Below are 11,021 nucleotides of genomic sequence, written 5' to 3'. Positions count from 1 at the left end.
TTTTGCCCTTTAGGACTCCCATATCTATCATTTTGTTTTGACAAATGTAGTACAAAAAGTACAAAAGCAAGGCAATCAAAGGTGCTATAATTATTTTGTGAGGAAAATCAGACTGGTGGAAGATGTGGGGTATTTGAAGCATACAAATCCTAAAGATACTCAAGTTCAATAATTTGGTTAAATTTAAAACAGCACAATTTATGTTTAAAGCCATGAATAAATTACATCCAAAATCCAAACAAAAGTTTTTTTTTAAAGAAAGACAAGGGGGATAAAACCTGAGAGACGAACTAGATTTTAGGAGGGTGAAAACAAGGACTTTAAAAAGTTTGTGTATGTCTGTCTGTGGTGTGAAATTATGGAACAGTCTAGATCGGACTCTCAAACAATGTCAGAATAATCAGTTTAAAAAGTTGTATAAATATATATTCATAAAGGAATATAATGATGAAGGTGACTGAAAATGGATAAAATGAGAAAGGTATAATAAAACTTTAACTAATGGCTATTTCCAGTACTGTTTTTTTGGGGGGGGTCTATGTTACAAAATGTAAAGGTACAAATGGGTTTAAATAAATAATGTCAAAGATGCCAAAAGGATAAAAATGTCTCATGTAAAAAAGTGATGAGTAAAAGAAGAAATAAGTTTAAGTAATAGACGAATGAAGTATGTGGTAATGGGGTGGCAAAATAATAAGCTTGTGCTTCATCCCACTCCATTTTCGACCATGTTGAAATGTATATATATATATTTTTTGTTAATGATATTTTATGTATGATATTTTTTATCTAAAATAAATAAATCAAATCTATTTCAGTTGCGTTCAGAACTGCGAAATGTATTTTTAAAGCATGTTGATGAGGGAAAAATATCTTTAATTTATTGATTACCATCCGATTAAAGGTGAAAACCCTAAAAAAATTGCTTTTAGTGAAATGTATTATATACAGTTGAAGTCAGAATTATTAACCCCCCCCCCCCCCCCACCCCGAATATTTTTTCTTATTTAAGTTAATATAAATATTATAAATAATAAATAATATAAATAGTTCCCAAATGATGTTTAACAGAGCAAGAACATTTTCACAGTATGTCTGATAATGTTAAATAAAAAACATCTTAAGGTCAATATTATAAGCTCCTTTGCGCTATTTTTTTCTTCAACAGTCAACAGATCAAACCATCTTTATACAATAACTTGCCTAATTCCCCTAACTTGCCTGGTTACCCTAATTAACCTAGTTAAGCCTTTGAATGCCACTTTAAGCTGTTAAGAAGTGTCTTGAAAAATATCTAGTCACATATGATTTACTGTCATCATGGCAAAGATAAAAGAAATCAGTCATTAGAGACGAGTTATTAAAACTATTAGGATTAGAAATGTGTTGAAAAAAATCTACTCTCCCCGTTAAACAGAAATTGGGGGGAGGGGGGCAGGGAGGCTCATGATTCTGGCTTCAACTGTATATATGACAATACAAAATCAATGAAAAGTCTAGTATTTATTAGTTTTTTCTAAGTTATATTTGTAACTGAACTTGAGCTTATAAATGACCTGGGACATGGCAATTCAGCTACTTGCTCTGTAATTAGCGTAATCATTTTACATTTAATTTAATTTTGAGCACTTATCATTGTGTCCTACTGTGGAAATGGGATAATCCTATCAGAAAAGCTTAAAGGTTTTTTTTTTTTGCATTTTTAAATTTTCTGTACCAAATAATGCCTTGGGGACACAAATGGCACCGAATAGTAGGAATGACCCATGTCATACATTCAACAAATTGTGTTTGCTGCTTGTTCAAACTACTGAATCAACAGAATTCTTGAGTTTTTTGGGAAGACTTAATTGTATTATGTTCAACACACTTACATCAGTAAAAACTATTAGGTTAACTTAATTGATTTAAGTTGGGAAAACATGAAGGAAAAGTTTTTAAGCTGCTTTTTGTTTCTGTATAAAGATGACTTACAGTATTATGAGGGTTACTTTGCAGCGCTTTAACTGAAGATAACATCTTAAATAATGAGATACAAACTCTGAATGATGACATCTGTCAAGTCCTATCTCTTTATACAAGACAACAATAAGACCACTGCATGAAACAAGATTAAACAGCAAAGTTTTACAGAAAAATCCAGAACGGTTATGATAAGGGACTGAAAGAAACTGTGTAGTTGATTGGATTGTCTTGAGTGGTGCTTTTGAGTTGATTAAAAACTTCTGAATGCGTTATTTGTTATCTCTTTTCCCCCTGACTATGTATATTCGATAAATGGAAAAGTTACATGGATTATTTTGAGTCCTGCATATAATAATAAATAAAACCTTATTTGTACATCTAAGTAAAGCACTTAGTGCTGAGGAGGATAACACTAATGCTAAATACTAACGCTAACACCGCGGCTTGTCTAAAAGGGATACAGCTGTGGATACGCACATCAATACAGCATAAATTGTGTGACTTGATTAATTACAGCAAGACTTACCATTTTTACATTATTGAAGATTGGGCTAGGTGCTAATAAAACTCAATTTAACAAGTAATTTAATTAATATCATGCACAAAACTCAGTATAATTACTGTTTTTACAGTTAACAAAATACAATCACTGGGTAATAATTTATATAATACTCTTTAACTTCCGGTCGCAGCTGTATCCCTTTGTTCAGTGTGATTATTTGCAAGTCTTCTTGGTGGAAGAGAATGAATGCACAGAGTGGTTTAAATATTTTTTTATTAATTAATTCAGAGCATGAAATTGTGAATCAAATATTGTTACACTGAAATTAAATACTCAATGAAAAAAATCCTGCCAAGAGATCATATATATACACAGTTTCTAAACAAAAACACGCATGACATGATTAGCTGACGTAAATCCACTTCTCCAAAACTGTATAATGGATGCTGGCGTTTACTAGCTCGTCCTGCTGCAAAAATCCCTTCACAAAATCCAGGAGATGAGGCGATCTTCACAGCCCTAGGGGAGAATGACAGAAATTTAATGACAGGCAGCATAATTATCGAAATAGGATTTGTGCATTTACGAACTGCGATTTGAATAAAAGAAATAGATTTGTGCATGTGTGATATGCATATTGAATTTACAAATGGGATTTGCGTATTTATGATTTGTGTTTTGAATTTACGAATTGGACTTGTGCATTTATGAATAGTGTTTTAGTATCAGTTTCAAGGTTTACCGTGGTTTGCAAAAATCAAGGTTTTAAAACAGCTAAAAATGTTCTGTTATACTGTTCCTCAGGTATATATAAAAGTTTCATTAAATGCATTCTTTAAGTTTTGTAAAGAAATCTGTGTTTTTGAAACTAATGAAGATAGCAGATGTCATTTATTTATTTTAATAAGTTAGCCTGACATGTTTATTGCTCCAAAATATTTAAAATGTTACCTAAAATAAAATATTTGGTGTTCAAAGGGGAAAAAAGGTTTTACAAATGACTTACTTCAGAGCAGTAATCACGATACCATGATACAGTTATATTTTAATCCAAGGGTTTCATACTATCAGAAACCTATACCCTCCTTTCTATTTTACACTTTATTAATGAACTTGCTATTATGGCTTCATCACTCAGTACTTTGTCAAATCATAAAGATACTGAAGTAGCTACTTTATTCAGCAAATTTGCACTCTATAGCCTCTTTACAACCCTTTGAATGTGTATGTTGTATAAACTTTGATAAATTATTAAATATTATTATTTGATTTACTTGTTTCTTTATTTTTAACGTCAAATACAATTGTCATCACCACAAGGGCGTAGATTTGCTCTTGATATTGGTGGGGACGTACATCCCTAAAGCGTATGGATTGACCAGCACAAATTCTGTTAGTGCTTTTAAAAACAAAAACAAGACTTAATAATACAAATAACAATTAATGAAGCACGTCCTATCTTGCGAAAGTCAATTTACATGATTTTACTGTAATCTGGCTTTGAGGAGGTGTGAATGTACAGAAATTTTGAGGTATGTGATGCAATTTACCTATTTTATCCCTGTTATCTAACTGTATATGTCTATGGATTTAACCCTTTGAGCACATCAAGGTTACTAAGGGTTGACAGAGCATTATTTGTATTGTGAAGGCGATTAAATTATTGTTGTGGGCATTTCAGTAGTTGGTGGATATTGGTGGGAGATGTCCCCTCCATCCATGCCAAATCTATGCCCTTGCATCACCACATGTTGCATTTTCTTATATTTGTGTCTGCCTAATGTTGGAATTGTATTACTTCATGCTTGTTTGTGCATGTAAGGCCTACTTTGCTTGTATAATTCTTTGAACAAACAAATAACCTTTTGACTGGGTGTTCCTACTGCGATGTTTCGAAAGCTTCGAATCAGTGAATTGTTTTGCGACATGAATCAATTGGTTCAAAGCTTTGAAAAGATTCGTTTCTCACTTGTTTACATCTCGCGATAAAGTCCTTCAGTCGTGACGTCAAAACCCGGAAAATTTGCCAGTGATTCACTCGAGAGTTTAAACCTAAGAAAGATCTTAACAATTTGGACAATTGGCGACCCATCACACTCCTTAACAATGATTATAAGATTTTTGCCACAATATTTGCCAAAAGAATTAAAAATTGTTTAGATACTATTATAGATGAGACTCAATCAGGATTCATGAGGGGGCGACACATAATGAATAACATCAGGCTAGTTTTAGATTTGTTGGACTATAATGAGTTGGTGGAACATAATAGCTTTATTCTTTTCCTAGATTTTTATAAAGCTTTTGATACAATTGAACACAATTTTATTTTTAAATCAGCAGAAAAATTTGGTTTTGGTAATTTTTTTTGTAAAGCAATAAAAACACTTTATTACAATTGTAATAGTACAATTAAATTAAAATATGGCACTTCTCCCAGATTTTATTTATCACGAGGTATAAGACAAGGGTGTCCATTGTCTCCTTATTTATTTTTATTAGTTTCCCAAATATTTGCTTCCTTTATATCTAATAGTGGTCTTAATGGTATTCGTATAGCTGACAAACAAATTCTCATCAGTCAATTGGCTGATGATACCACGCTTTTTCTGCAAGATGTTAATCAAATTGCTGTAGCCCTTAAATATATCCAGATATTCTCTAAAGCATCAGGCCTATCCTTGAACCTTTCAAAATGCGAGTTAATGTCCATCAAAGAATGTAATCTATCTGAAATTTGTAATATTAAAATCAGAAATCAGATATCTTATTTAGGTATTATAATAACAAAAAATGAATTAGAAAGAGGCTCTTTAAATTTTAATCCAATAATTGAAACAACAAAGAAAAAACTTAATATGTGGCTCCAACGTGATCTGTCCTTAAAGGGTAGAATCTTACTATCTAAAGCTGAAGGTTTATCAAGGTTAACATACGCTGCTCTCTCCTTAAATGTTGATTCAGCCACTCTTAAAAAAATTGATACTATGCTCCTTAACTTTGTTTGGAAGAATAAAACTCATTTTATTAGAAAATCTGTACTCGGGAATACTGTAGAGAAAGGAGGCTTAAACTTTCTTGATTTCACAACATTAAACAATACCTTTAAAATAAATTATATAAAGAACTGTCTCAATAACCCATTGTCTATATGGAATCTGATCCCTAATGTAATTTTTTCCAAATTAGGTGGATTAAAATTTTTATTAATCTGTAATTATAATATTTTGAAAATCCCCATAAAATTGTCCCATTTTCATAGGCAAATGTTATTAACTTGGTCCCTCATATTTAAACACAATTTTACACCTCATTCATATATAATTTGGAATAACAAGAACATCTTGTATAAAAACAAATCTATATTCTTCAATAACTGGTTTAAAAATGATATAATTTATGTGTCTCAACTTTTCAACGATAGGGGTTTACTTTGTAACTACTCTGAATTTTTAGTTAAGCACGGAATTCCCGTAAGCCCCAAAGACTTCGCTATTGTTGCTGATGCTATTCCACAAGGTGTTTTTATGCTTTTTAAAGGACTTTCATTTCCAATTACTTTTCATTCAGCGGACCTTTGGAAAACATTTATTGGTAAAAACTGCCTTTCTTTATCTAAATCAAAATGCAATAATAAAATAAGAGCCCTGTTTCAGGAAGATTTTGTTACTGTACCTTATGTAATGTCATATTGGAATGGTTTTGTGAATGATATTTCCTGGAAGAAAGTTTGGACATTACCCCACAAATTTTTTATAACAAACAAAACAAGAGAAGTTACCTTTAAACTGATTCATAGATGCTATCCAGACAAGTGTAATCTTAAAAGACTTAAGAATGATATTAACACCAACTGTTCATTTTGCTTAGTGAATCCTGAGACGTCTGTTCATTTATTTTGGACTTGCCCTCATTCAATGTCATTTTGGTGTGATGTTCTTGATTTTATAAAAGTTTATGTGAAGGCAGATTTTGAATTTACATATAAGAATGTTATCTTTGGTTTCCATGATTGTGAAAAGGAAAATAATACCTATTTCATGAACCTTGTTTTTTTGTTGGCCAAATTTCATATTCACAAGAGCAAGTTTTGCAAGTGTAAACCTTTTTTCCCTAAATTTAAAATTGAAATGAAAATGTATTTTGAGTGTATTAAAGGATCAACCAACTTAAAAGCAATACGAACGAGGACTTTGATGAAGGACTTGGCACTTATCTTGGACTAAATGACTAAAAACCCCTGGATTGTTGCTGTTTAATTCATGACATTTGTTGTTATTGTTTTTCAAGCATTCAATAAAAAAAAAAATAAAAAAAAATAAAAAATAAAAAAAAAAATTCACTCGAGAGTTATTATTATTTTCTTTTGATTGATTGTCTTTATTTCCTTGTTTATTATTGTACATGATGTCATCTAATGTTATGGTTATTAACATGGTTGTATTGTTAAAACCCAATTAAAATTGCTCGAGAGTTTTAGAATTGAGCTAAACTCACTCCTAAAATCACTTCATATTATAAAAAAAATCTAAAACTTATGAAATATTATACTATATTCATTATATTATGTTTAAAGGAAATTCTTGATTTTAGTTGCTTTAATAATGTCCAGTTGGTTAATTGTCGTTGTAATTTCATTTATTTGTATAATCCTGTCTGTTTAAAATGTATTTCATTTATTATTATTATCATTACTTTCTCTTTCCTTTATTTGTTTGTTTATTATTATAGTTTTTTCCGAATGACTGTATATTATTGACCTTTTTAAAGGGTGTGTGGTCCCATGAATTTGTTCTTATGTGTATTGTTATTTCAAGCAATAACAATTAAATAAAAATAAAAAAATAAAAGAATTATCATTTGGCTCTTGAGTAAAATAAATATGTTGTACACCTTATAACCATTGAGGTAAGTTAACGTTGGTTTTATATCATTTATACAACTTATGACACGGTCCCCATGTTGTTAACCATGCTAGTTGAATATCACAGATATATCCATGTTTGAATATTTGGACTGAAATCCTCAGAGCAAAAAAAGCAGATGATATCTTACATTTAACTGGCCATCTTTGCTTTCACTTCTCGAGCTACTCCACAGCACTGTCCTTTGGGGAGCTCCGTGTCTTTCTTTACTACCGTCGGACGCAGCACGTCAACGTCCCGTTCAAGGTGATTCAACAGCCCGCTGACTATGTTCGGCGACGCGTGGAAGTCAATGGAGAAATATCCGCCGTGTGATTGCCGAGAGTCGTGTTTGGAGATCTTGTACGGTAGTTTGCGTTCACCGAGGTTCTCCAGGCTCCGGACCACCGCGCCGCGCTCGAACAAAGTCTCCACCGTGCGCCGCAAAACAGCCGCGGTCTCCGGCCTCTGCATCGCCTTCAGGACCATATACAGCTCATACCGAGGCATCCTCCGGAGCTTTGAACGCCAGAGTTTATATCAAGCTAAAATGTGTCTCAGATACCAGTGTGCATGTGTGTGTTCTTCAAGGAGACACTGGAAACACACGCGGGTTGATGCAGTGCGCCACCTACAGCACGGGAGCAAAGTGATAGTTCACTCAAAATAGGTTGTCACTGTAAAAAAAAATGCAGCGTTCCACACAATACATTCATGTTGTCTCAACACAAATCGATTGAGTTAACTTAAAAAAATGTAAGTGGATTGAACATAAAACAATCAAGTTGTCCCCTCAAAAAATCTCAAGAACTGTGTTGTTTCAGCTCAATAATGTTAATGTCTGTTGACTGGGCTGGCCAATCCTAACCCAATGTAACCAAACTTTAAATCAATTCAGCTTTATTTGTATAGCGCTTTTACAATGTAGATTGTGTCAAAGCAGCTTTACATAAATGGTCATAGTAACTAAATCAGGGTAGTTCAGTTTTTAGTGTTTAAGTTCATTTCAGTTTAGCTCAGTTCAGTGTGGTTTAAAATCATCACTGAGAGTCCAAACACTGAAGAGCAAATTCATTGATGCACAGCTCTACCGCTCCTGAACCAGGCAAGCCAGTGGTGAAAGCGGAGAGGGAAAAAAACACCACCGATAGAAGAGTGAAGAAAAAAAAACAGACCATTTTAATTTCTCCACTGGCCAAAAGTCTTGTGCAGAGCTGCAGTCTCAGCGGTGGAGGCTAGAAGCTGGCCTCAGCGAAGACTCGTCTGTCCCTGGAGCGTCAGTGGAATCAGTCTCATGCTCTCCACTCCCCCATGACCACCAGCACAGCAGCAGCTCAGGATATGGCCTGGTCCCGGGTATGGAAACCTTGGGATCATCTTGTCGCTGGACTTGGATCCAATCAGTGACTCCGCATAATCTGATGACCTTGGGATGAGTATCCCCAGCTGGAAATAGAGAATAAAGAGAATAATCAGCTTAGCTGCTGTTCATATTGTATGTAAGTAAGATGTAGAAACTTCAACCCGCTAAGTGATGCATTGAGTGTATGCTTTACTAAACAGACAGGTCTTTAATCTAGTTTTGAACTGAGAGAGTGTGTCTGAGCCTCGGATGTTATCAGGAAGGCTATTCCAGAGTGTAGAAGCCATAAAGGAGAAGGCTCAACCTCCTTTAGTAGACTTTGCTATTCTAGGTAGAAGCCCTGAGTTTTGAGATCTTAAAAAGCGAGTTGGATTGTAGCGAGACAGAAGGTTGTTTAGATAAACAGGAGCTCGATTATTTAGAGCTTTATCCGCTTGTTAAGTGTGACGACACGCGGAGCGGCTTCCGGGTCCAAGCGCCTTATTCAACTGAATTGGGAGATTCATGAAATGGTAACAATAAACGTTTTCAAAGCGATTTAATACTTTCGAAAAACACAATCGCAATATATATGTCCATGCCTAATATCCGATGGCCAGAAAGTGATTCATTGTTTTATAAATTGTTTCAATTTTGGTATTTGTTATGCAGCAAGCCCAGAGATTGTTGTGTACACTATGACTTTATATAAAATTAACTTTAATGTGTGACAGGAATAAAACGTGATCGTACACGAATTATTTCTCCACTCAAATGAATGGCGGCTTGGATCTGGAGACAGTACACATACATCACAAACACGTCACCACACCACCATAGGTGAGAAGTAATATTTTAAATTCAATACGTATAAATTCAATACGTAACTTAACAGGCTGCCAGTGTAAGGAGGATAAAATTGAGGTGATATGATCTTATTTTCTAGACCTGGTAAGATCTCTGGTTTTTGTACTAATTGAAGTTTGTTAATAGAGGATGCTGGGCAGCCAGCAAATAGAGCATTACAGTAATCCAGCCTAGAAGTCATAAAAGGATGGACTAGCTTTTCTGCATCTGAGATGGATAGCATACTTCGTAAATGGTCCAAGTTAAAGATAGAGTTAAAGAAAATCTGCTCAGTAGTTCCAACATCACAAAACTGACAAGAATTTTCCTCAATTCCAAATTTTAACTTAATTTTTTTTTTTTTTTGACGAATACACATCATTAATTATGTTAATCTGAAGCTCTTTAATAAATATATTGTAAAGTATGCAGATGATACCGCTTTGGTGAGCCTTTTAAATAAGGAGGATGGCCTGTTCTTGACTGGTGTGAAAGGTCAAACCTTCTTCTAAATATTCCTAAAACTAAGGAGATGGTTATTGATTTTAGAGAGAGAGAGCACAAATCAAAACTCATTCCACATTAATAAATGGGGAGCACTCAGTTAGTAACATAAATATTTGGGTGTGATGTTGGACATTACTGTATAAGGAAAACAATTCAACAGGTAATGTACTTCTTAAAGAAACTATTGTCTTTTAATGTTGACAAAACATTGTTGATCATGTTTTATAGCGATTTTATTGAAAGTATTACAACATTTTGTGTGATATGTTGCTTCTGCAGCCCAGAGGAGGTAACTGGGGAAGTAAAAACAGCCAGTACGTTGTTGGGAATATAACTAAAGAGCATTAATAGTATATACAAAGAAAGAGTACTAAATAACCCTGCTGAAAAATCCAGCTTAAACCAGCCTAGGCTGGTTGGCTGGTTTTAGCTGGTTGACCAGCCTGGTTTTAGAGGGGTTTTGGCCATTTCCAGGCTGGTTTCCAGCCATTTCCACCCTGGTCTTAGCTGGTCAGGCTGGAAAATAACCAGCCAAATCCAGCTAAAACCAGCTTGACCAGCCTGGTTTAAGCTGGACATAGCTGGTTTTGGTTGGACTCCCAGCTTGGCTTGACTGGTCAAGCTGGTTTTAGCTGGTCATCTCCCAGCCTGACCAGCTAAGACCAGGCTGGAAATGGCTGGAAACCAGCCTGGAAGTGGCCAAAACCCCTCTAAAACCAGCCTGGTCGACCAGCTAAAACCAGCCAACCAGCCTAGGCTGGTTTAAGCTGGATTTTTCAGCAGGGAAGGCTGTCATGATTGTCAATGATGAGAGGCATCCTTTGTTACCATCAAGTCATCAATATTGTGTTCTCAGATATTTTGAGAAACAGGACAAAATTATAATTTGTACCTCAAGCAATTAAGTTTTGAAATTCCTTGAGGGCTAGTAGACTGGATATTTATTTAGAGTAGG

General features: G+C 34.2%; 1 protein-coding gene across 1 annotated transcript; it reads right to left on the bottom strand.

Annotated features, from left to right (window-relative positions):
• Positions 1-2,723: 2,723 nt before the first annotated feature.
• mrps6 (mitochondrial ribosomal protein S6) lies at positions 2,724-7,946 on the bottom strand. Its single transcript, NM_001045456.1, is given in 2 exon segments — positions 2,724-2,986; positions 7,523-7,946. A coding segment is annotated over 1 exon segment (357 nt). The 5' UTR covers positions 7,882-7,946; the 3' UTR covers positions 2,724-2,986; positions 7,523-7,524.
• Positions 7,947-11,021: the final 3,075 nt, after the last annotated feature.

Source organism: Danio rerio, chromosome 13, assembly GCF_049306965.1.
Source record: "Danio rerio strain Tuebingen ecotype United States chromosome 13, GRCz12tu, whole genome shotgun sequence".
Classification (NCBI taxonomy): domain Eukaryota; kingdom Metazoa; phylum Chordata; class Actinopteri; order Cypriniformes; family Danionidae; genus Danio; species Danio rerio.
Note: the sequence above shows the minus strand (reverse complement) of the source record. Positions and strands in the feature narration are given on the sequence as shown.